The 27,615-nt window shown below is 42.5% G+C and overlaps 1 protein-coding gene and 1 pseudogene across 1 annotated transcript; both read left to right on the top strand.

The window, feature by feature from the left end:
* Positions 1-3,559: 3,559 nt before the first annotated feature.
* On the top strand, positions 3,560-4,158 carry LOC143399367 (large ribosomal subunit protein eL24 pseudogene; annotated as a pseudogene).
* Positions 4,159-12,374: 8,216 nt separating this feature from the next.
* On the top strand, positions 12,375-13,285 carry Tmem174 (transmembrane protein 174). The gene is made up of 2 exons (XM_076856078.1): positions 12,375-13,000; positions 13,183-13,285. The coding sequence occupies exons 1-2, from the start codon at positions 12,375-12,377 to the stop codon at positions 13,283-13,285; spliced, it is 729 nt and encodes a 242-aa protein (XP_076712193.1).
* Positions 13,286-27,615: the final 14,330 nt, after the last annotated feature.

Consider the following 27,615-nt stretch of genomic DNA (forward strand, 5'->3'; position numbering starts at 1 on the left):
TGCATATTGATAATAATTTACTATTTTCTGGAGTTCTTGTTAATCTGAATCAAATTATTGGTGGGCTTTCTGGAGTTACCAAGCAGACAAGAAACCACGGCTCCAAAATTGTGTCACTTGGGCCTGCATTCAGGGAATCAAATGGATTCATAGATTGAGGACATCAAAGGGGAATGAATACAATATTGGATGGCAAAAGCCGTTGTGAGCGCATCTTTGGTCTCTGACTCTGAGCTAGGAAGCCTTTCCAAAACCTGCCAGATCTGCAGTCCCATGCGCTCTGCTCCTCTGGGGGCCGGGGAGCTTCCCTCTGTGAAGCTGGTAGACATTCTCCAAGGGGAGGCAGAAGGAGAGTTCCTGGCTCACACTCATATTTCATCAGGCACAGAAACGTCTGGCAGCTGCTTAAGACCGCAGCCAGAGACCGACCTCAAATCGTGCGTATGTCTGCAAGGCTTTGCTCCTCTCCCCTGGGCCACCAGGATAGGTGGCTTAGAGCAGGGAAGACCCGCCAGCATCCGCCCAGAGAGTCCTGTGGTTGTCAGCTGAGCAGTGTCTAGCAAGGCTGAGCAGCTCTCTTGGTGGCATTGGGGCTTAAGGAGCCATGTGGAGCCTGGGAACAGGGCTGCGGGTGGGGAACAGCCGTGGGGATCAGTCCCTCTGTCACTGCCTGCCAGCGCCTGGGAGAGTGGATTCCATTTCAGGCAGCAGTGATTCACGCTGGGTGGCCTCTGCTGTGCCTCTCACATCAGTACCACAGACGCAGAAGGCTGAGGAGAGCAGAGCTGTCCTTGGGGGAAGAGGCCCTGCCTTTCTCCTCCCATGTTTCTGGCTCAACAGCATCTTAAGCTCCATTTGGGCCTCTCAGCAAGCCCTGGCAAGATCTCTTGCAGCTTGAGGGGTAAGGCCTATGAAGTCAAGGCAGCAGGTAGCAGGACTGATGTCCCCCGAAGTGACATCTTCCTCACCCAAACTTTATAAAAGCACATCTTGACTCTATTGTAGGCCAAACTAGTTTTGTTTCTTTGCAGATGCAAGACAAATAAAAGCAACAAGAATATATAAAACCCCAAAATAACAAATAAAAACACACAGCAACGGCCCCCAGGTGTTTCCAGTCCCACTCTCCACATCCTGGCTAACTCAGCATCCAGATTGGATGGTTCTACCTAGTTCTATGAACTTCCCAGAGGAGGAGATGAACGCGGCTCTGGGGTCATGCACCCACTACAACCAGGAATGCCTTTCTCTGTAGGGTCAGGACTTCAGCTGCACTCAGAATCAGAGAAGGCTCACCTTTGCTTGCAGGTCCAGGAGCAGCTAATCTTCAGTCCCCAGCTAGTGCTTCACTGGACAGCCTTCAGGGCCTCCTGACCAGGACCCAGGTGCTCCAGCCCTCCGTGCACCTGTGTCCTCTGGAGAAAGTTTTAAAAAACTTAGCAAGGTAAAATAATTACATGCAACTGATAATCACTGAAGCTAAATGTTCTCTCTGCCATCTTACATGATCCTCATAACCTTATGGAGTAATGCTATATTCATAAATGGGGAATCTGAGACTCAGAGAAACTAAGCAACTGGCCCGGTCCCACTGCTAGTAGTTGGTGGGATTCGGATGTAATCGCAGAAGGCTCTAGAGTTTGAGTCTGTGTGTTTAACCACTATATGGGTATAAGATTGGGTGCGTGTGCACGCGCCCCCCCCCCCCACATATGTGATGATGTACCTACGATGCATCCTTTGGTTTAGACAGTGTAATCACTTTTTATAATATTCACAGAATCATAGGTTATTAGAAATAAAAGTCATTTTCAAATTATTGACGTTTTCCCTTCTTTCAATTTCCCCACACACACCAAAAAAGCATAACTTACCTTAGAGAAATAGTTCTCAAATTTGAGCAAGCATCAATTACCTGAGAACTGGCCCAAACATAGATCTCTGGGCCTTGCTAGTAGAACTTTTAATTCAGTATATCTGAGTGGGGTCTGAGATGTGTCTTTCTAAAAAGTTCCCAGAGGGTGTTGATGCTGCTAGTTCTGGGACCCCCCCCCCCACTTGGAAACTCAGTCTGTTTTCTGTTATTATAATAAAATACTTGAGGTAAGGTACTTGAATAAAGAAAAGAGGTTTAGTTAGCTCACAGTTTTGGAGGCTGATATTCCAAGATCAGGTAGCACTATTTGTTTGGTCACTGGTAAAGACCTCATGATGCCTGGTATCACAGTGGTGGGAACATGTACTAAAGAGACCACACAATGAGACAGGAAACCAGAGAGCTTCAGAGGCCAGATTTGCTCTTTTGATACTAGTTTGCTCTTGCAAGAAGTAACATATTCCTACAGACCAATGTTAAGCCCTTCTCAGGGATGCCCCCAATGACCTACCCACCTCCTGTTAGGCCCCACCTCTTACAGGCTCCACCACTTCTCAACATCATCAATTGGGGCTGGGTTTGTAGCTCAGTGGTAGCACACTTGCCTGGCATGTGTGAGGTACTGGGTTTGATCCTCCGCACCACATAAAAATAAATAAATAAATGTCCATCAACAAATAGAAAAAAATATTAAAAACAAATAAACAAAACCCCACATTATCACATCAGGAAAAGGATTCCAGGACATGAACCTTTGGGAGACAAACTGAAACTGCAGCCAAATCAGCAGAGACCTGCTGCCTGCTGCTTTAGAATGCACTGGACATGATGGTGTCCATAAGACTCACTGCAGTTGTCACTTAAACGTTCTCAGCAATGTTGATGAAGCCTGGGTGTTTTCGTCAGCTTTTTCACTGCTGTTGACTAAAGGACCTGACCAGCACAACTATAGAGGAGAAAGAGTTTATTTGAGGGCTCATGGTTTTAGAGGTCTTAGTCCATTAGAAGGCTGGCTCCATTCCTCAGGGTTGAGGCTGAACATCATGGAGGGAGAGGGTGGCAGAGGGAAGCAGCTCACATCACGGTGATCAGAAAGCAGAGAAGAGAGAGAGAGACTTCACTCTCCAGATACAAATTATATACCCCATAGCCATGGCCCCAATTCCCCCCTCCTCCAGCCACACCCTACCACTTCAGTTAATCCCATCAGGGATTAATTCACTGATTGGGTTAAAACTCTTACAACCCAATCATTTCTCTCTGAACCTTCTTGCGCTGTCTCACATTTGAACTTTTGGGGGACGCCTCACATCCAAACCATAACACTAGGCAAACGTGCCCAGGGATCACTCTTAACAGTCACTTATTCTTTAATAACTCATTTTTTTCAAATATATATATTTTTTAGTTTTAGACGGACTCAATATCTATTTATTTATTTCTATGTGGTGTTGAGGATCAAACCCAGTACCTCACATGTGTGAGGCAGGCCCTCTACCACTGAGCTACAGCCCCAGCCCTAATAACTCCTTTTTGATTCCCAGCAACAGAGTCAGAATGTGGTAGACAGATTTCTAAAAATGCCCTCTTCCATGAAAAGATTCCACACCCCTTATATCTTGAAACCTGGAAAGGTGTGCTGATATTGTCCCCAAGATTGTGTTGCCTTTATCCCAGCAGTCCATGAAGGTCGAGCTGAGCAGTTTTAGTGGGTACAAGATATACCCCAGACACAGGAGGCGCTACGCCAGGACCGTCGGAAAGGTTTTACAATTTCTTAATGCAAAATGCGAGTCGGCTTTCCTATCCAAGAGGAATCCTCGGCAGATAAACTGGACTGTCCTCTACAGAAGAAAGCACAAAAAGGGCCAGTCGGAAGAAATTCAAAAGAAGAGAACCCGGCGTGCAATGAAATTTCAGAGGGCCATCACTGGTGCATCCCTTGCTGATATCATGGCCAAGAGGAATCAGAAACCAGAAGTTAGAAAGGCTCAACAAGAGCAAGCTATTAGGGCTGCCAAGGAAGCAAAAAAGGCTAAGCAGGCATCTAAAAAGATGGCAATGGCTGCTGCTAAGGCCCCCACAAAGGCAGCACCTAAGCAAAAGATTGTGAAACCTGTGAAGGTTTCTGCTCCCTGAGTTGGTGGAAAACGCTAAATTGGCAGATGAGATTTTAAAATAAAGATGTCTATAACTTAGATGGTGTTGAATTTTTGCTCCTGAACAGGCATGTTGGGTCCACATGGTAATAGGTGTACAGCAAAGTTGAGAATTTAAGACAATTTCAAGTTCGTTTCTTGGGGCTGGGGGTATTGATCAAAATTGTAGACTATTTGGTTAGCATACATGTGCTCTGGGTTTGATTTCCTGTGCCAAAATAAAATGAAAGTTCATTTCTCAGGAATAATGCCTTCTGATGTAACCCTTTTAATTGGAGAAATGTTAAAATAAGGCAATAAAGATGTATGGTTGAAAAAAAAAAAAAGATTGTGCTATGTTATGCAGCACAGTTGACCTAAAAAGGGATTCAACAAGGGATTGTGGTGTCATTTAATCATGTAGGTCCTTAAAACCAGAGAACTTCCTATGGCTGTTAAGGCAGAGAACAAGGCAGAAAGAGGAAGTCTGAGAAGCTTGAAGCTCAAGAGCCAGGGACAGTGTGGAGGGGCTGCTGCTGGTCTGAGAGGTGAAAGTGACCTTCCTTCAGGAAGAAATCAGAACCTCAGCCCAATAGTTGCCAAATTCTGCCGAGAGCCTGAAAGGGTTCAGAAATAGATTCTTCCCTGAGCCTCCAGAATATAGAGCCAGGTCTGATCTCTTAAACCGTGAGCTCCTAAATGAATGTAGTTTTAAGCCTCTATGTTGGTGACCGTACTGCAGTAGAAAACTAACACGCAAATTCACAAAGTCCCAAGTTCAGAAGGGAGCTACGGCCCAATGCAGACCTACCCGCTCTAGAAGATCTAAGACCAGGAGCTAGCCCCCTGGGAGGCTCACCTTATCATTTGCTGGAAACAGAGTGGCTCTGACTTGTATTCCAGTCCCTTCGAGATGATGTTCAGTTCAGTAGGGGGGAAGAAAAAATCTAAAGATTGTCACACACCTGAGAGTTGCCTGCCTGGCTGATCCACACCAGCCTGGCTGGCTCCTGAATACAGGCAGATCTCATGTCAATTAGCACATGCCCTTCATGGACGAGCAGTTTAAAAACAGGTTAGGAAAACAGATTGTCCTCCTGCGAGGCTGCTAAGCCAAATGCCCCACTTCCCTGTTTTTGAGATTAATCATCTATAATGCGGAGGCCTTGTGCCTCACCAGGATACGGAGAGACTGAAGTCAGAGGAAGGTATAAATGTCCAGAATCCATCCAGCAACAATCCCCACCCCAAATGTTTGTGTTATCCTGGAAACAAGGTAAAATCTAAAAATTGAAGGGAATTCTTGATTTTTAACATGATGGTAGTATAACTACAATAGTATAGCCAAGATTCAACCACCCGATCTTTTTATTGTAGAAAGTAGAAATAACCATCCGTTGCTGCACTCGGACACAATTTAAGTAAATGAAAAAGTTAGTACATAATGCCTACTATTGAGGTTTTCCCCAAAATGTTGCCTTCAAAATGAGTTGCTGACACCTGATATTCATGTAGGTGGACACTCAGTTATGAAGGCTGAGGCTCCACGTCTCTGTCATCCTGGGTCCTTAACTGTGCATTGATCCTCTTGCTGAAAGTCCTGGAAGGGTGGAGCCGAGTAGCCAGGTCATGTTCCCTGCAGGTCTTCATCCTTGGCCCTCTGAAGACACAGAATAGGGCAGGGCATGGTTTTCTGGCCCTGGTCACCCTTTTCCGTGACATCTGCCTTCTTACACTGCATTAACCCTAGTGACCAGGAATGTCATGGAGGGAGCATCTGCCTTATGCAGGACACCAGAACAGGTTTAGCTCCTGGGTTTCTGAGCAGGATCATGAGCCATGTCTTCAGATCCTGTGTGCCCTCACAACAACCCAGAGGCAGAGCTGCACCTTTAGACTGGCTTTCTCAAGACCCTGAGAAATTCACTTCTTCCCACAAGATGTCTAATCAAATGTTTGTTCAGAAATACATCACCATATTAGGTTGCACTCCCACCACGGTTCTCCAATAACTTCTCAAAATTCTCTTTTTGTGGTTTCACTGTCATTCTCGTTTGTCTCTTTGAACTGCTATCATTTCAACATTATAATTTTAAACAGGAATGTGCCATGTAGACCTTTCCTGATTTTGTCTCCCAACTTCAGGGTGTTGGTGGCCACAGGCAGGACCCTACTGTGCAAAGCAAAGTCTCTGGCCCTTGCTGCTGCTTCTCTCCCCAACCTCCATCTATTACCCTTCCACCTCCCACCTTGTACTGTGTGTAGCAGAAGCTACACAGTAACATTTTTACGAAATATTTGGGAAGACATTCTTTTTGAATATTGGAAATCTTGAAGGGCATTGAGACATATTTGCCTGCAAAATGAGCAGATTCCCGTTTTCTATGTCATCCAAGCCCATGGGTTTATCTTATTTTACATTTTATGCAGTACACGTGGTTGAAATATTTGGTGCTTTTTTGTTATCAGAGAGCGTGGTGATGGTATTACATCTGGAGTCAGATCAAAGGAAGTGTTGTCCCTGTGGCTATGAAAACAGATGGTACTACAAGGGTCATGGCTGGAGCAACTAGATTTTTGAAACATAAATTTGCCACTTTATAAAACTTTTTAAAAAGGCATTCAAACACACACACACACACACACACACACACACTCACACACACACACACACACTCACACACACCCCTTCCAAAAAAAAACAATGTACTTCCTCCCACAAGATGTCCAATCAAATGTTTTGTTTGTTCAGAAATACATAAGCACATTAGGTTTCACTCCCACCTGGTTCTCTGATAACCTCTGAAAACTCTCTTTCTGTGGCTTAACTGTCATTCTCATTCACCTCTTTGAACTATCATCATTTCATTTCAACATTATAACTTTTAACCGGAAGTGTAGACTGGTGGTTAAATACAGGAATCCTGAAGTGTAAGTCTGAAAAGCAGTAAAAATACACAGAAAACTCAAGAAAATTCAGAGCCTGGAATTATTAATGATCGTGACAGTGTTACCCCCTAGAAACCAGACCCATTAAGAAATTGCCAGTGAAGATGGACAAGGCTATTAACCAAACTCAAGTGAGTATATATATATATATATATATATATATATATATATATATATATATAATTGATTTGAAATCTTGGGATGTCCTTGAATGTCCACATGGACAAAAAATATCCAAGCAATATAACAGGCTGAATAATGAAAAATAATTATCTCCTGAAAATTATATTTTGTAAGGAGACAGGCAATAATATCTCCTGTCCCACATGTTTGTCTGCAGTGTGACCTTGACATTCTCTGAGTCGACTTAGTCATTTGTTTGAGCAATAGAATGAAATGGAAGTGATTTTCCTGGGACTTCCAAAGCTAGACATCTTGCACGTGTCCCCTGGGAGTTCTGGAACACTGCTCTTGAAACCCAGTTTTCATGCTGGGAGAATCCACAAAGAAAGATGCGGTGGAGAATCTGTTTGATAAGCCCGGCTGAGCTTCAGGCATGCATCAGTCAAATGAGTGAACCATCTTGGACATTCGACTCTGTGGAGTTGGCAGATGATAGATAGTAGCCCTAGCTGACTGCTAGAAAATGCAGCTCACCATGGAACTCTGGTTTAAGATCCAAAGTTTTGTATGGCTTTTCATATGGTAATAGATACCTGGAACACCTTACCAGTTCTCTTTCCCAATATTTTTGTGTATGCCTTCAATCATATTTTCAGCAAATGCATTCAATGAGAGTGTGTCTCTTTCCTTGAGCAAGTGGCAACATAGCAACACACCACTCCCTTTGCTTTCTTTTCTTTTCTTTTCTTTTCAGTCAATAACATATTTTAAGAGTTTGTTTATGTAGACCTGAATTGCTTTGAAATAGTAGCAGAGTACCTGTGATGGTTAATTCTGATTATCAACTTGTCTGGATTGATGGATGCCTAGAAAACTGGTCAAGCATACTTCTAGGTGTGTCTTTGAGGGTGTTTGTAGAGAAGATTGGCATGTGGGCCAGCAAACTGATGGGGGAAGACCTGCCTTGAATGTGAACAGTATTATCCAGTAGGCTTGGGGTCCAGGTAGAATAAAAAAGCAGAAGAGGAACCTCCTGTGGGCCCACTCTGGACCCTCCTTGAGTGGTTATCATCTGTGGACATCAGACTCTAGATTCTTCAGCCTTTGAATGTGGCCTTGCATCAGTGACTCTCCCAGAAGCTTCTAGACCTTCAGCTTCAGACTGGGTCTGCATCATTGGCCCCTCTTGTTCTGAGGTGTCCAACATCTGACTGAGCAGCTCCTGGTTTCCCTGACTCTCCATCTTGCAGATGGCCGTTGTAGAACTACCCAGAATCTACCATTCATGTAAGCCAATGTAAGTCCACTCCTATGATTATATCTAGTCTATTGGTTATGTTCCTCTGGAGAACCCTGACTAAAAGAGTACCCCATCACTCATCACTATAATATATTTAACCAGTTCACTATTGATGGACATTTAGGGTTCCCTTTTACCATCCTGTATTTTGTTACCACCTTGATTCATTGTCTATTAGCTAAAATACTCTTGTGCAAGTGTCTATCCTATGTATGTATGTATCAATCTATTGGTTACATTCCCAGAAGAAAATATTTGTATCTTCTTTAATATAATTCTATGTGCATTTTAAATTGTAGTAGAAATTGTCACATTGCCCCTCCCCAACAAAAGACATTATACCAAGTTATATTCTCTCCAAGCAGATTTAGGGGTACCTACTTTCCCACATACTTGCCAAAACAGCATGTTACCAAAGTTTAAGAAATTGTTTATGCTGAATTCTTATTCAAATTAGATGTTTTTATTATTGTGGGAAAGCTACACTCATGATAGCTAGTTGATATTTCGATGGCTTTTGAGAAATTCCCAGCTATAACTGCATTAATTGCATAAATCATTCTTGTCAAATTATTAAAAACTGAAATGAATAGATTTGGGAAGTAAAAAAAAGAATTAAAGAATAACAAAGTTGAATACAATTCAATTTTTATGATATGTTCAAACTGAAGCCTGAAATAAATGTCTGAAGTATTAATAAAAAGCGAGGTCCATCCTTATGATCAATCTATCAGTCCAGCAAATAAAATACTCTCTGAACTGAGCATGGTGTCACACACCTGTAACCATAGCTACTCAGGAGGCTGAGGCAGGAGGTTTGCAAGTTCAAGGTCAGCCTGGGCAATTTAGCAAGATCCTGTCTTAAAAAAAAAAAAAAAAAAAAAATTGAGAAAGGGCAAGAGATGTAGCTCCCAGGTTCAATCCCTAGTATCTTTCCCACCAAAAAAGAGGCAGCCAAACCCAAAAGGATGTTGTTATCAAAAGGTACATTTTAATGTGCTAAAAAGCCAAATTGAATAATTAAAGAGAGACTGAGATTAATTTTTAATATTTTGCTAAAAGCACAGACTGAAAAACAAAAAGCAAAGTGAATAGTATGTTTATACAAACATCAATGATGTAACCACTTTATAGGTTTTTTTATTTATTTATGTAAAATGGATCTAGGTCAACTTGCAGAATGACTAATTTGCTAGATGACCATTCATCAGCCTTAGATGTTTCTTCTGAGTACTTATTTTTAGCTGACTAGTTTTCGTTTGTCATTGTAACTGCATCTTCAGGAATGTCACTTTGTCTCTAATCCCTTGGTTCCACAACTGCTGCAGCTGGAGATGGAGAGGAGCCTGTCTCCAATGGGACAGCTTTCCAGGACCATGTCGTTTTCTGCAAAATAGGCCCAGTCCTTGATCAGATAATAATGAATGCAGATATTTTCATAGTGTGAAGTCATGACCATAGCTCTTTTTTTATAAACATCAAGGACATTTGCCATTACATTACAAATTAAACATGTAATTAATTATATATATATATATATATATATATATATATATATATATATATATATATATATATATATATATATATATTAACTTGGGAGTTAAAAGCCTGGAAAGAATATCAGATCAGTTCAGCTGGCCAGAATCTTTTTGATTAAGGAGAAAAGTTGGCTTGCCTTGCTCTCCTATGCAGCTGGGTGGGAAGGGGCAGCCCATTCCTGTCAAGCCCACTCAAGCCTGGCTGCTTGAGGGAATACTGGGATACAGATGAGGGGTCACCTGCTTGCTTTTCCATCTATTTGGCAGTAAAACTAGAGATTACAAGCCTTATCCTGTAGCAAAGAGAGGCATTATGGTAGGGAAAACAGTCCCTGGTCACCTAGCAGTATTGGGGATTAACTTGGGGTAGGGTTTCCCAAGATTCCCTGATGATAATAGTCATATGGGTCACTTACTGACCATCTTCCTTGAATACTTTGGTTCTGTTGGATATTTTGGTTTTGTCAGGAGTTCAGACTCTGCCTTTTAACAAAGTGGCCCCAGAGCTGGGTACTGTGGCGCATGCCCATAATCTCGGCTACTCAAAAGGCTGAGGCAGGAGGATTGCAAGTTTGAGTCATCCTGGGAAATTTAGCAAGTAAGCCCCTGTCTCAAAATAATATTTAAAAATAAAAAGAAAGAGAAAAAGGGCTGGGGATGAAGCTCAGATGTAGAATACTCCTGGCGTCAATATCCAGTGCCAATTTAAAAAAAAAAAAAGATGATTTTTATTATCAAAGGAAGTTGAGGAAGCCCTGCCTTGGGCAAGGACACAGCTCTCTCATTCTATGAGAGGAAGCCGATGTCATATTTAACCACCGAAGAGAAACATCTTCTTGGACAAAATCAGTCCAGGAAAGAAAGAAGGCCACAGTCACAATTCTGTGGAGGACGAAGTTCACAGGTCATTTGGAAGCTTTGCAGTCATGAATGACAGGCAATGTCCCTGAAGAGCATGCTGCCTTCTCTAAATCAGCTTGGGTTTGGGAACAAAACATAGAAGGCTCAAAGAGGCAGCTGTTTGTCTCACCTTGGAGACCAGAAACTGGAGAGCCACCTGGAGGGAAGACCCTAAGCATGTGTCCCCGCTACACTCTGTCACTTTTACCTCTGATGCTCATGCAGCCTCTACCAGTGATATGGCATATAGAAAGCTTTCCCTCTCCCCCAGCTGGAGTTACTTCCCAAACATGCAAAGCAAAAGGCACATGGGGGTGGGGCTGGGGTTGTGGTTGTGGCTCAGCGGTAGAGCACTCGCCTAGCATGTGCAAGGCACTGGGTTTGATCCTCAGCACCACATATAAATAAATAAATAAATAAATAAATAATATTAAAAAATGGGGGAAAATAGGCACATGGGTCCAGCCAGGAAAGAATAGGACCTCAGAGTTTTGTAACTCTGTTAATGAAGTTTAAGTATTGCTATGATTTGAATGAGTCCCCTCCCACCCACATTATTGTTAGAAATTTAATCCCCAAATTCATTTGACATTTGGATGACATTTGGAGGTGGAACCTTTGGGGAAATAATTGGGAATAGATGAGATCATCAGAGGGGGGTCCCCGTAATGGCTTTATAAGAAGAGGAAGTGAGAGGGCTGGGGATATGGTTCAGTGCTAAGGCACCTGCCTAACATGCACCAGGCCCTGGGTCCATCCCCAGCATGGCACTCAATAAATCAATCAATAAATATAAATAAAACAAGAGGAAGAGAGAACTGAGCTGATACATTCTTGAGCTCTTACCACAAGATGCCTTCTGTCATGTGAGGAAGTGAGAAGACCCTCATCAGATACTAGCACCTTAGTATTGGACTTGCCAGCCTCTGCAACTGTGAGAAATAAACTCCTGTTCTTTATAAATCACCCAGCACATTGTATTCTATTATAGCAACAGAAAATGGATTATGACAAATACATCATGACTAGAGATTTCTAAAGTGGCTGGGAATACACATACAGCCAAGAAATAGTGTCTACCTATTTGTAATGAGCAGATTCAGTAGCAAAGTTAGGTTAGGCTCCCAGAACATGTGGTGGATACATCAAGGGTCCCCTGGACGCAGCTTTGCCATTTCTACAAACACGGCTTTGGGAGGTCAAAAACAGGGCTTAGAGCAATAACTTGCACGGTTCTAGAAGAGCACCTCCAGGCCTAAGGGCAGCCTGAGAAGTGTCTTCTGAATGAGTGAATGAATGAATGTGAACCCGAGAGAGAGCTCGTCATTGGCTTGCAAAACACAGACCTCCACTTGCTGGTGATTTATGACAAAATTTCAGGCTTCATTTCTCAGACCTTTATTCTTCTAAACAAAGTTCAGCCCTCAGCGTGTTCTACTCTGTTAACCACAGAAGCCCAAAGTTCTTCTATAACTAATCTGAACCTGCGATTCCTCAGCTCTCACAATCCCTTTCCCTCTGAGAAGCGGGGACTTGCGTTGGGGACCATGGAGCAGGGCAGCAGCCGCTTGGAGGACTTCCCTCTCAATGTGTTTTCGGTCACTCCTTACACACCCAGTACCGCTGACATCCAGGTGTCCGACGACGACAAGGCGGGGGCCACCTTACTCTTCTCAGGCATCTTTCTGGGACTAGTGGGGATCACGTTCACCGTCATGGGTTGGATCAAATACCAAGGCGTCTCCCATTTTGAATGGACCCAGCTCCTTGGGCCCATCCTGCTGTCAGTCGGGGTGACGTTCGTCCTCATTGCTGTGTGCAAATTCAAAATGCTCTCTTGCCAGTTGTGCAAAGAAAGTGAGGAAAGGGTCCTGGACTCGGAACAGACATCAGGAGGACAATCCTTTGTTTTCACCGGCATCAACCAACCCATCACCTTCCACGGGGCCACTGTGGTGCAGTATATCCCTCCTCCTTACAGTTCTCAGGAGCCGATGGGGATGAACACCTCCTACCTGCAGCCTGTGGTGAACCCCTGTTGTCTCATACCCTCTGGAGGCGCAACGGCCACCATGCCAAGTCCCCCTCAGTACTACACCATCTACCCTCAAGACAATGCTGCGTTTGTGCAGGGCGAGGACTGTCCTTCTTTCGTGGATGGTGGAAATGACAGGTATGGGGTGGGTATTGGGGATGATCCTCTCCCACCTCTCACGCTCAGGATCTACAGCTGCATCTGGTCTATAAGCCAGGGGTGGGGACTACAGTCTGTAGTCTGCTGCTCAGGGTGGCAGCACTAGTTCTGTGAGTAGGGTCCTGGGCCGTAACACATCTGTGTTTTCTGTCACATTCCAGACGCAGCCCTGACGCTGACCAGCTAGAAGACACACAGCTGGAAGGGGACTGTGCCCGCTTCTCACCTCCACCCTACGAGGAAATATACACCCTCCCCCGCTAGAGGCTAGACTATCATGCTAAGGGAATGAGTATTTGAATTATTGGGACCTGACAACTGGCGTGTTCTGTGCTGTGACCTTCAGAAATCAGGCAGCCAGTGCAGCCAGGTAGCCTGACATTCAAGGTGGGAAGTTAAATGTTTCAGGCTGGTAAAGATCACGATGGCCCCGGGAAAGTTCAAATCCTCTCAGGTGAGCACCTCTCTGTATAAGATCTCCAGGGATCTCACCTGCTCCCCTCCCCCTTTCACTACGCAAAGGCATCGGTGTCTCAGTTTTAACTCCAGAGGCCCAGGGGAAAATCACTGCTTCTGAGATAATCACTGCTTCTCAGGGAGCTTCCACGGCGGTGCGAGTGGGGTGGGAAGGGAGCAGGGGAGAGAAAAGAGGTTCAACTAAAGATTTCCCAGTGCTTGTCCTGGGCCCCAAAGTGGACTTGTATATCCCAATCAACCTGGTTGCCTTCTGGTTTCCCTTGAGGACTCTGAGTATGTTAAAGGCTGAAAAACAGATGCATAGATACAGTAGAATAAGATAAAATAATGTCTCCTGTTGGAATAGTGTTGGATAGCTGGCCAAACCATATGGATGAAATGATAATGAGTTAATGATGTGAATAAATCTGTAGGTTATCACTGAGTCACAGTGACCCTGGGCTGCTGATGTTTTCTTCTGCCATGCTGAAGGTTGATGGATGTGTGATGCACGTGAATGGCCATTGGTCCACCCCAGACTGGGGTCATCCTGGGCATGAATGAGCCCTGCCATGTGGCTGACTGAATACAGGCACTTCCCCAACCCTAGGGATCTGTTAAGTTAGAGCAGAGCTAGCATGTCAACACCTGGGAGGTCATGGGTGGTGAAAAGAATCTTTTGGCTAAGATAAGCTCACCTTGTTCATAATAAAACTTCCATATCCTTCATTCCCTGAATCTGAAATGTGTACTAAATAGCAGACTTTACAAGAGGCAGTTTAAAATCATTAGGTGTCAGAAGAAGATATTTTCCTTGGCTCCAAAGGTAAAGCCACTCAAGGAAAGGGAATATCCCAAAGAAAGACACAGGGTGTAGCAATGCTTTAAAGTTTTGATACCATGTCTGTACATAGAGTGACTTTTAATTTCTATATGAAGCACTTAATTTCAAGAATAGGAGTGACATAACTGGTGCAGTGGTGCACACCTGTAATCCCAGTGGCTCCGGGGGCTGAGGCAGGAGGATCGCAAATTCAAATCCAGCCTCAGCAAAAGCAAGGAGCTAAGCAACTCAGTGACACCCTGTCTCTAAATAAAATACAAAATAGGGCTGGGAATGTGGTTCAGTGGTTGAGTGCTCCTGAGTTCAATCCCCAGTACCCCAAAAAAGAATAGGACTGATATAAGCATAGTATATTATGGTTGTGATTTATAATATGACTCAAGGAATACCTCTTTTTATATTCATTTTCATTTTGGGGAATAGAAGGTGGAGAAATGTGATTCTGTTTACAGATTGAGTTTATGAGCTTCACACCCAATATATTCATGAGAGATTGGAGTCCCAGCAGGGGGCATCAGTTCTAGGGAAGAAGTTAGGTGACATCATAGAGCATCACTAGTGACATGCTGACTGTCAAATGACAAGTTGAGTGACAATGAAAATCAAAGGAAGCTCACTAGAGGAAAAGATGTTAGGAAAGCATGTTGTGTGTGGAGCCAATTTGGGCAAGACGGCCAACTAGTCTTGGTGATGTCAAGAGAGGGTCACCTTGCAGAGAAATGACCTTGGAGAGATTTTAGCTCCAGGAAGCAGAGTCATTCAGCACCACTGTTCCCATCTCAGTACCAACTAGAGTCGTTTATGGTCCTAAGGTCTGGAATTGGGACTTCAGGGCTAATAGCTTCAGGAATCCATGGTGCAAGTGGAGACTGTAACAATCAGGGCATCAGAAAATGGAAATGTGTTCATTCTACATTTACTTATTGAGCATCTACTCTGTGTCAGGACCAGGCCATCGAGTGGGAATATAACCGTGAAAACACAAACCTAAAATAGAGTGGATAAGGCTCTGTACTTGTGGAACTTCTAGTCTGGTGGAGAATCAGGTATTGATTATCTACATTATCTATTAATTATTTCTGATACTTGTGAGGGGTCCTGGGGCTCTGTTGGGGGGAGGTGTACTCACCAAGGAGTCACAACTTGCCTGGGGAAGTGAGGATGGGGCCATTGCCTTGTATAACTCCAGGGAGTGCTTTTCACAGGAACAGCCACCTGTGGAGATCACGCAGGGACCCAAAGGGACAGTAGCATCCACTGAACAAAGAGGAGAGGGCAGAGCTCATGGGAGAAGCCTGGTGAAGTGCCACGTGGAAGGCAGTAGGAGGAGGCGTCTTTAGGGCTGTGCAGGCCTTTTCCATTCCTTGCTGCTAAAGTGCTCAGAAAAAAACTGCCCTCAGTACCCAAGACATTGCACCTACCACCTTTTCTTGCTGAGAGACAACCCCACCAGGCTCTCTTTATTTCTTCACTGGGAAGTCAGAGGGGCCAACCCACTGAGGGGCTCCTTGCTTATAACCCTCAGGTCCTTGCTTGGTCTCCTGACCAGCAAGAACACCTTGCCTACAGAATTTCTGGTTTGTCGTCTGGATAGCTGCCTTTTAGCATCCTCTCAGTCACTATCTTATCAGGGCAAAGAAAGAGATCTGGAGTCAGTCTCCTGGTCTGCTGTTTACCCTTAGGTGGTGTTCGGGGGACTCCGGGGCGTGTTTCAGTGGAGAGGGAGCTACAGTCAGCTACAGCTCCTTCCCCTCCAACCTTGGCCTCCAGTGGGGCCATATATAATTGGGCCATCTACATAGAGTTCAAAACAGTGCTAAAGGTCTTGTTGATAACAAAAACAAAAGCAAAAATAGGTTTCTTAAGAATTTGAACTGGGATTGTCCAGGTTTGAGAAATGAAGCCCAAATACCAATGGAAAAACACTTCCACAAAGTTCTGGGGGCATCTTCTTTGGTCCCTGTCAGCCCCTGTAAGGGCCCGTATCTTTTGCAACATGGGACTGTTTGTCACAGTGGAGGCTCCCCAGAGATTTTAGTCACTTCCCCTTCTTCTCTATAGAGTTCAGTATGTGTCTTATGTTTCAGATTCACCATGTGGTTCTCTGCTACAAAACCAGCCCTTTCAATACTCTCCTCTTTTCCTCCAGTATAAAAATAAAGGCTGTTGTTTGTGAAGAGTGGAGCTGGGGTGTCTGTTTTCAGGTTCAGACCTCTGGGGCTCCTCCTGGCCTTGTTTACTGTTAGATCAGTGGAGTAAGATTTCACCGAAACTGACTAAATGCAGGGTGGCTGTACCCCAAACAGAAGCCCCTCACAGTGACCATGGGGCACACGCCTTCCCCACCAACCAAGAGAAGAGAGGTTCTGACACATATCTCAGAGGTGCATCCAGATCTTCGTAGTGTCCCTGCCTGTTACAGCCGTCGGCCCATCTCATATCGTCTGGTGAGATTGCCTAGTTCAGAGCCCTACACACAACCACCTCTCAGATCCTGTTGAATAACAAATGGGAAATGAATACATGAAGAACTTTCCAAATGGATAATAAATGACCATTCTAGCTTATTAGGTGTTTTGTTGTTTTTTCCATGATGAACAGTTTCTAACGTATACCAGAGTACAAGGGATAGTGTCTGAGACCCCATGTAGCCATCATCCGCTTCAACTATCAACTCAAAGCCCACCCACAATCAACTGGATTTTTAAAAAGCAAGTCCAAGTCATCAGATGATTTCCTCATAAAATATTTCACTGTGTATCTTTAAAAGATGAAGACACAAAACAATTACAGTGCCATTATTAAACTAAAAATTTTACAATGGTTCCTCAATGTCATCAGATATCCAGTCAGTATTCAGTTTCTCTAGTCCCTCCCTCCCCCAACACTGCACACATACCTTTTCCTCCCTCTTTGTTTGATTGAGATCAGGATCCAAACAAAATTAGCTTTTTGCTAAATGCATCATAAATTCCTAGCTGTTTTATTCTATATTTTGGAAGGCAGACAGTTGGTAAATTATTTATGGCAGCAAACTCATACCGGATAAAATTCACTTTCCAAACAACAAAACAAGTTTTTTGAGATTTTTTTCAACTTCTTATCTCCATTTCTCTCAGCCCCCTGAAGCGCTAGGTCTCCTCTAGAACTAGTAGAATTTTTCTTACTGTTAGAATATTATTAGAGATTTTTCCAAATACAGACCTGAAAAAAAAAATAACACGTGAAAAGAGAAAGAGACCTTTGACTGGCTAAGAATTATCTGTCACAGAATAGCTGCAAAAGTATCAGAAAGTTGACAACCTTCAACTTTTTTTGGTTAAAATATTGAAAAAAAATTTTTTTTCTTCTGTTAGGGTCATAAAAACTCCTTTAAACATCTCAGAAGCAGGAACCAAAGTCTTTTTTTTTTTTTTTTTTATTAGAGTCTCCTTTTTAAGACATAAAGAATCAAAGCTTTTTGCTTGCTCTACATTAAAATATTATCCGGTACAATTTAACCCTCAGAGGTTATTTCCTGGGTTTTTTACCAATGAATTTTCAATGTTCTTCAAATTAAAATGAATATATTTTCTGCACATGCCTACAACTCTTCTTTTGAAGGTGGAAATGTCCCAACGTGTGTGTATTCACCTACACTCTCTTATTATGGAATATGATTTATGGATTTCTTCCCCACGTACTACTTGTAAATCATCGAGATTTTTATGTCCTGAGCAGTCAGCAGTTGGTTATAAAATCAACAGAGGTCTGTACTAAATAAACCTTTGCCGGACGGCTCTGAAAGCATTGATGACAAATCAGAATGTGAAGACAACACCATGGGAATGATTCTCACCTACCGGTGGGAAGCCACAAGGTCTCAGATAGGGAATTTTATTTGCCTGGAGACTTTAAGATGAATTACTAGAAGAACTAGTAAGGGAATCTGTTTCCTAGTTTCTAGAAGTTTTCTTATAACAAAGAATCTGCCCTGTATTGTAAAACATATACAGGTGTAAATCATAGAACCAAACACATACGTTCTGGAGTCTGTGCTTATACACAGATATTAGAAGATAGATATTTTTCTGTTCTAACCTTCTCATTCGTTATTTTCAAAGGTGGACATACATATTTGAGTGTGTATGTGCTCAGCATTATTTCTGTTTGGGGTGTTAGGAATCAATTACAGGGCCTCACACGTGCACTCTAACACTGAGCTACATCCCAACTCATCTTTTTGCACTTGGGGAAAATCTCTTGAAGAACACAGAAGAATTGGTACTAATTATTTCTGGGGTGGAAGATGATAGACTCATTTTTCACTTTATTCCATGGTAATGAATGAACATTTTTACTACAATTATATATTACCTGTTTATAAAATAATTTTTAGGCTAGAGGGGGAAGAGAAGGCAATAATGATCTCTCTCCATGTCTTCTATGAGACTCTCTCCATTGCCACTGCTGTTACAGATGTGGTACATAAACACACATGATAAAGACACTATGTGATGTGAGTACATTCATGGATGTGGACACACATCCATAGTTCATTGTACTATGAAGTCTTGCACAGGGACACACGCCATTGAAGTCCCTGGAGCAGGAACAGAACTTTCACATACAGGAAAGGTTTTTCACACACACATCTTGTTGCTAAAGTTCCTGCTAGCAGTGCCTGGGGTAATAGTAGCACACTCTCAGAAAGTCCCCGATCAGATTACTGCACGTTCTTTCCTTGATTGTTTCCTCAACCCAGTTCCCACTGCCACACCTTGGAAAACTGTTTACAGCGAACAGAAACTCACTTACATAAGAGCTCCCACCTTTGCACCTTGACAGGAGAAACCGGGAGGAACCTAAGTAAAGTATTCCTCAGCAGGAGGAGGAGCTGCAGGGATTAACTACAGCAGCCAGAGGGGAGAAGGGGTGTGGGGTCAGTGCCCGCAGCCCTGGCCCCTTTGCCTTCTGGTTCCTCCTTCTTGTCTGGCTTGACCTCCTCCAGGATCAGCTGGTTTGATTCCATCTTGTCCATGAGCAACAGCTGATCCTTCAACGCCCGAATAGGACTCACAGGAACCTTCTGGCCTATTGAACATCCTAGCCTTGCTGATGACTCTTCCCCGAATTCATTCTCATGCTCCTTGCTCACCTCTGGTCCCCAGCTCTGGTTCTGTTGGGCTCAGGCTCTTCCTCTTTCTCCTTGTAGGCACCAGAGTGCTTAAAGAATCTGATTCCTCCCCAGGACTGTGGATCCCAGCACACCACTCTGAAGGAAACCTCTCCTCCAAAGAATGAAGCAGTCCTATGGGAGTCTTACGTCTCCTCCGTTCCTATTTTCTGGACATAAAAGACTATCTTTCCTTCCTGGGCTGTTGTGGCAGAAAGTTCTAATGATACAGCCCACGTTTATTCTCCTATGGCAGCAGTTATCAAAATATACTCCGTAGGTCCCTGGGGCTCCCTGAGACCCCTTTTGTATTTTGGGGGAAAGGGGGAACTGCAAGGTGAACATTAATTAATAAATAATTCTAAAACCTTTATCTTTTAAATTGTGTGGTCATTTGCACTGATGTTGCAAAAACAATAATGAGTCAGACTTTTAGAACCCAGCAAAGCTGTGGCACCACAGTGTACTAAGGAACTCCTGCCTCCCAGAGAGAGCAGCTCCTAACCCTGGAACCTGTCAATATTGCCTTATTTGGAAAAAGGGTCTTTGCTGGTGTGATTAAGGATCTTGAGATGGGGGAGATCATCCTGAATCATCTGGGTGGGCCCGAGATGCATCCACAGGTATCCATCTGCAGAGGGTGGTTCTGCAGATGGAAGAGAAGGCCATCTGAAGATAGAGACAGATATATTTTCCAACTCTATATCTGCCTCTAGCCATCAGGAGCGAAAAGAGGCGAGAAACAAATCCCTCAGGAGGCTCCAGAAGAAGTGTGGCCCTACCACCATCTCAATTTCAGGCTTCTGAGCTCTGGAACTTTGAGGGAATAAATTTCTGTTCTTTTAAGTGTCCCAGTTTGTGATCATTCATTACAGTAGCCACAGGAAACTAATACAGGCACCACTCTCCTAGTAATAATTATATTCTTTGCCGCTGCTCACTCACAGTAAAATAAGTAAATGAATAATTGTAAAATGCCAATTTCACTTTGAAATGCCCTATGGAAGCAGTAAAAAAATAATTTTACTAAATCTCAACCCTTGAGTCCCTATCTTTTTAATAGTCTGTGAAATGACAAGTATACAGAACACACTTCTGCTGTATGCATGACCGTGATGGTTGCTTGGAGGGAATGCATTTCTGCTATTGAATTGCCAGCTGAATTGGTTGCATTTTTTTATGTACACCGTTTTCATTTAAAAGTATGACTGACAGATGCATCAGAGTTATTCAAACATGTACGATAGGCAGGCATTTTTTGAAACCAAACAAATGGATCTGACACTTCAAATGAAATAACTGACAGTATTAGTTGCCAATGATAGCATTCAGCCTCTCAAGTAGCAGAAAAACTTTTGAAAACATATATCTGTCATCATGAGCTTGACAGCTTCCCAAAAGCTGACTTTTAAAATGAGTAGTGATATTTAAGATGTGTGATTTTAAAAATATTATACAATGAACTGTGTCAGCATTTGAAAGATCAGTATAACTCAATGTACAAATACTTTCCAAGTGACTATTACATGATATTTCAATAACACTTATGGGTAAAAAGATCATTCAATCTGCAAGACAGACCAGTGGATTTTAATGTAACAGAGTACAAAATATTCACTAATATGATTTCAGAGTCCACATTGCAACCTATTTTTAAATAGCTACCACATGAATTTTAATGTCAAATAGAAGAAAAATATTCCTAATTATCGGGAAAATTTTAAAAACACTTCTTTATTTTCCAACTCTATATCTGCATGAGGTCAGACCTTGTTCATATAATTCAACTAAAATAACATATCACAGCAGGTTAAATACAGAAGCAGATGTATGAATCAGGTCATCTCCTGAGCCCAATGTTAAAGAAGTTTGAAAAAATATAAAACAAAATCATTCTTCTCACTTTCGTTTTTGCTTCTAAAAGAATATGTTATTTAACATGTTAAGGGTTTATAACTAATTTTAAATAAATAAAAAAATATATTTTCTAATTTTTAAATTTAATTCCTAATATGGTAAATACTAATAGATAGTATTTACATTAATAAGAGTTCTTTGGGGTCCTCAATGCTTTTCAAAGTTGTAAAGAATATCCAAGATCAAATGATTGAAAACGTTGGCCTATGACATTGGGGTAAAGTAGTGGTGGGTGGGCAATATATCAGTTAAAAGACTACATTTCCCAACTGCCTTTGCAGATAAGTTCAGCCTTGTGATGAGTGCTGCCTGATCAGATGTATACAGAAGCTTTTGGAAAGGGTTTCCTGATTTCCTGCCTGAAAGACATATATCTAGTGAAATCCTTTTCTTGACTTCCTGCTTATCCATGGCCCTGCTTATCCTTGAAAAGTACGGGATCTTTGAAGCCCCAGTAGCCACTTTGAACCCTGAGGTTACCTTGAGGATAGAGGTGACTTGTTACCAAGATGGAGCAAAAGAATTTTTAAAAAAAGAAAAGAAGGAGGCGGAGGAGGAGGAAAGGCTGGATCCTAATAACTGTGATGGTGTCTGATTATCCACTCCATGCTTCTTTTAAATGAGAAAAAAATAAACTTCAAAAATCTTGTTTAAGCCACTATTATTTTACTTTTTGTGTTACCCATTGCAGAACCCAATTGTAATGTTTTCCTTAAATGTGACAGTGTGCTAAAGCCAACCACAAAAGACCTAGCTTTATGTGGATTGTGTAATTATTTCTTAAATATTTTTTAAGATTGGGATTTAGTCCTATGCCAACCTCTGTCTTAACTTGTGATGTTGAAAGAAGCATTATTCTTCAGGGTTAGCATCAAAGGCACTCTGGTTTGTTACACTGTTTGGGCAACAAACGTTTGGGGAGTCCAGGCCATCAGTAGACAGTGGGCCCGGCTCAGGGCACACATGCCTTCAGAGCTCCGTGGTCATGGAGGGATCCACTTCCTTCCATGGCCCAAGCTCCCTCATAGTTTTGCCACAGGCCTCTCTCCAATATGGCAGGCTATTCTCAGTGTGGAGAGAGACAAACAGTTTGGCTACTTAATTGGTTTTTCCAGGGCAGGACTTAAAATTCTCGAGAGCTAGGGGTGTAGCTTAGTGATGGAGCATATGCTTAGCAAGTGCAAGGCCCTGGGTTTAATCCCCAGAAACTCTCCACTGAATTCTTCTTTTAAATTTTTTATTATTTTTTAAATATATATTTTTTAGCTGTAGATGGACACAATATCTTTTATTTTATTTATTTTTTTTATGTGGTGCTGAGGATAGAACCTAGTGCCTGACGCTTACAAGGCAAGCGCTCAACCACTGAACTACAACCCCAGCCCCTCCTCCCCAATTCTTTTGAGCAAATTTTATCATCACCCACACACTGAACCAGAATGGTCCAAATAGAGAAGCGTCACTCCTTCATTTGACAGGTTGGCACAGCTGATTTCTCTGATTAGCCATGTCAGTGTGGAATGCTCTCTCTTGTCTCTCATGCCACCATTATCAATATGATAATGTACTGAATTTGAAGGGATGTTTGCAGAAAGTCAACTCACTTTGTGCAGGGAATCATTCTGTGACTAAATCTGCTAAGCAAAGTAGGATTCTGTGGAACATAAGGAAGTCTTGTCCCTCCTGTAATGTAGAATCAATTACTGTTTCTGAAGGAGGGCGAGAGGAAGGAGAGATATCCAAAAACCTTACTCACAAAGGCCTGGCAGATTCTAGAAGGGTCAACTTTGGAGTAAGAAAATGTCTCCCAGAAGCCTAGGGTTTAGGATAGATTCAAGCCAGACCTGACCATTCCACAGGATCCTGAGGACTAAACATAATATGTGTTGATCAAAAATTGCAAATTCGGCAGAGGGAATAAATGTCAGCTGAAGTTATTAATTCATACTCTCTCTTTTTATATATTTATTTGTTTATTTTTTATGTGGTATTGAGGATGGAACCCAATGCCTCACATATGCAAGGCAGGCACTCTATCACTGAGCTACAACCCCAGCCCTAATTCATGCTCTCTTGATAGGGGAAAGAAGATTTGAGTAAAAGCACAGGCCAAATTAGGATATTAGCTCTGCCACTTATTAACTGGGTGACTTTAGGCAAGTTGCTTACAGCTACACAAATGCAGAGGTGACTGATATGCTAGCAAACCACACTTTCTGAGCACAAGCAATAATTACGTACACCTTTTCAAATAATGCTAATTGTTCTATAAGATGGACGAACATGGATAAATACGTGCTAACAGTTTGATAAATAATTTTTTAAAACCAAAGTAACTCTAAAATAATTTACCAATTAGTAATGGATTTGTTTTTATACAACTAAAAACCCCAAATAACTTTAACAGGATAAGTTTATTTTCAGTCACATGTAAGAAGTCCAGAGGTAGCAGGCATTTCAGGGAAGATCCCTCTGTCATTAGTGGCCCAGGCTTCTGTCTTTCTGGGTCACCATCTTCATTCAGCACATGGATTTCTTCTTTAAAGTAGCCTCATGGTTTAAAGTGGCTGTGGAAGCTCCAGCATTAGGTCCACATCCTAAGTTGAAGGAAAGAAAAACAGGTGAGAAAAAAAAAAGGGAACACTTCACACCTGATTCAACTCTCTAAAAAAAAAAAAAAATCTTCCAGAAGTTCCACATTGTCGATGTGGCCCTCTGTGTCTATGGATTTCACACCTTTGAATTCAACCAACCAAGGATCAAAAATATCTGTAGTGAACATATGCAGCTTTATTTTGCCATTTTTCCCCAAACAATACAGTATAACAGTACAGTATAACAACTACTTACATAGCATTTACTTAACACAATTACATTGTGTTAAGCATTATAAAACGTAATCTAGAGATGATATGGGTATATCATCCAGTATCCCACCCAGTATATGGGTGGGCCTACTTAGGTTTGATGTAAATTACTATGCCATTTTGTAAAAGGGCCTTGAGCATTCTTGGATTTTGATAACCATGGGAGTCCTGGAATCAGTGCTAGATGAATATTAAGGAATGATTGTATTTCTGTCTCACTGACCAGAATTCGTTAGTTCTTTTATTGTGGCTGTTCTGTTACAAAGGGCAAGTGGTAAAGTCCATATTGCACAAGCAACTAATAGACCCTTCCATACTTGGTTCGTGTATTTTTTCCTCTCTCCTCCTCCCTTTCTCTAACTTCAGTCTGGATTCAAATATCTGCTCAAGAATTTGCAACTTGAAAAAACATGTTTGTTTTGAATCCTCCTGCTGAACCAAAAATATTAGCTTTGAAATGCCAAGTATAAGTACACATGCCAGACACAAGGTTTTGGCCAAAGAAGTTTGACTTGCACTTTTAGAATGACAGATGCATTTATCAGCAGGAGAGCGTCAAGGAGTCACAGAGCATTGAAGTTGTAAAATAGGCAAGCTTCAGACTAAACCGCAGTACCAAGGATATTTGTCACATATTTGTCTCATTTCATTGGATTTTTGTGGGATTTTTGGTCTTTCCCATCTTCTCATTGAAGGTCATTAGTTGTTATGGGAATGGTGACATTGAACTCATATAGCAGGATTTGATGGTATTGACATATGCAAAATAAAGCCAGTTCATTCCAGAAGCTGTGATTTAATAAGCTTGAATTTTCCAGAGTTTAATTTATTCCCTGGGTTTGGGAGGGTGGAAGGGAGAGGAAGAGCAGGGAAGCCAGACACCTTGGGGAACCGCCATAACTTCTTTGGGGCATTAGAGCTATATTTGGTGCAATTAAGTTGCTAATTCAGTAAAAACGACACAGTTCCCTTGTGGCCTGAAAGAGAAAAATGCAGCTGCTAAAGGTGGCTGATTTATAATCAGGGAATGACCTGGGCACCAGGGGAAATGGGCCAGGCTCTTCCGAGAGCCTAAATCACTCTCTCAGTCAGGCGATCAAAACAGCATGCTCACCCCGGGCAAGCACCAAAGTTGGGCAGACTCCATGACAGGGCTTGAAAAGATTCCCAATTTTCAGCAGGATTAGACCCTTGCCTCTCCCTCATTCCTCAGGAGGAAGCAGGAAGTTGAAGAGATCCTTCAAAGGAACAGGGTTTGGTCCCTAGCCTTTCCTCAACCCTAATCCCAGCCCAAGGAAAAATAGGACATAAAAGTCAAGACAGTATTGTTTAGTCTGTGACCTTTCCTACAGTACGGGTGATCAATTTGCAGGGCTATTCAGGTTATATGCCACATGTGCCCAGTGGGCACTTTTCATGGTGTGGTATGACTCAGTGGTTCTCAGACATGACTTATATTAGAATTGTCTGGCCAGCTTTAAAAAAAAAAAAAAATCTCAAACCAAGATGCAGTTCAGACCAATTAAATCAGACTTTCGGAAGAGGAACACAACACTGTGTTTCCAACATGCAGCTCAGTTTAAGAACTAATGGTCTGATTCACGAGGACTTTGATGTGAATGGCGCCCCCTTTAGTTGTGCCAGGTACAACCTGCACAGACATACATGCAGCCTTGGGTAGTGGTGGAGAAGCCAAAAGTTTGCTGAAGACAGTAGGAGATAGAGGTTCTTTCTAGAAAGAAAATAAGTTTAAAAGAAATCTAGAAATTGGGCCTCCAGCCAGCATCCTATGAAGAGAGAGCCTCAGGACTGGATGAAAAATTAAGGCATTGTATGATTTTGGGCTCTGAATGGTTTCTATTTCCCCTTTCTCAAAACTGCTCCAGTTCTGAGTTCACTTCTTGGATACTTTCTAAGATATGTAATTTATGTAATTGAAATAACATCCAACACTCAAGCACCACTGTAGAATTTGCAAGGCACTTTTTAAAACCTCTGTCCTAATTGTGGAGCTCACTTCATGGATCTAGACGCTGTTAGAACTAGAAGACTGGTTTCCCATGAGCTTCTAAGAATGACACCAGTATTTGTGTTGAGGCCACACGCTTGCCAAACTTCATCTTCAAGGGTGCTCCAGGTCAGGTGGCCCTGCTAATCAAAGGCCCTGAGTTTAGCACAAGGAAAACATCCAGCAATTATTTATGGGACAAATGAAGAGGTGACTGATACTCTGGCCAACCACATCAGGAGGCCACTGAGCAGGAGGATGGTTCTGGGTGCTGAGAGAGAGACTGTGGCCACAGAGAAGAATGGAGCATGTTGTGTTTATATAGTTTTAAATTTGGCAGAGGCTTCTTCTGGCCTCAGCCTGCCTTGGCCTTATAAAAGGCAATTGCCAAAGGCCTCCCCATGCTGTCCCACTGAGCCTGATCCTCAGTGGCCTCAAACTCACAGTTGCTAGATCTTGGCCCACATGCAGTGGAGCAGGGCAGACAAGTCCTGACTTTTTGTAGCCAAAGGACTTGGTTCCTTACTAACTGGGTGACTTGAAGCAAGTCCCTGATCTGCAAGTAAAATCAACAGTCCCCAGTGCTTTAAGGCTCAGTGTGATGCCTTGCACAGGTCTGGAGCCCTGGCAGGAGCTCCCTAATTGTGGCCATGGTGTGGTATCACCGCTGGGGCTGTGGTCTCTGATTTTACTGCCATACCAATGAAAACCAGCAGAGGGAGTCTGGTCATTCTTCTATTTCTGGGAACCTTGCTTTGATGTGCCCTATGCCATCAGGCTATGATGGATGTAGGTTTCATGGATCTAGTGATAACAAGCTCTTTTAGTCCAGTGGATTCAAAATGCAAGATTTCAAGTCAATCTTTTTCTTTAAGGTCAATCTTTCTTAAGGTGGTTAAAGAGAGGTAGATTTTAGAGTCAAAATAAGTTCAAGTTCTTATCTACCACCTTGTTATGGCCTTGAGAAAGGTCTCCCAGTCCTAAAGACTTCTTCTGCCTCTGTGAGATGGAGTTAACACTATTACTCAGGGCATCCATTTGTTGGGAGAATCAAAGGATAGAATACCTGGAACATAGTGTCTGATTAAAAAAAAAAAAAAAGATAGCTGATGTCATGGGGCAGTCCTTTTGTATCTCCCACCCCATGAACCCTGACTCTCTTTTAGCTTCATGGCTTCCCATGGCCACCAACTTCAGTTCTATTCAACTCCAAGGACTCCCAGAAAGCCTCATAAGTTACCAAATGTCAGAATGATTGCATGGTCACTCATCTTAGTATTCTACTCTAGGTTACCTCCCTTGTCTGGTCTCATTGTTCCTACAGGAAGATGACTTCTTACTTTGGCA

The sequence above is a fragment of the Callospermophilus lateralis genome, chromosome 5 (genome assembly GCF_048772815.1).
Source record: "Callospermophilus lateralis isolate mCalLat2 chromosome 5, mCalLat2.hap1, whole genome shotgun sequence".
NCBI lineage: Eukaryota > Metazoa > Chordata > Mammalia > Rodentia > Sciuridae > Callospermophilus > Callospermophilus lateralis.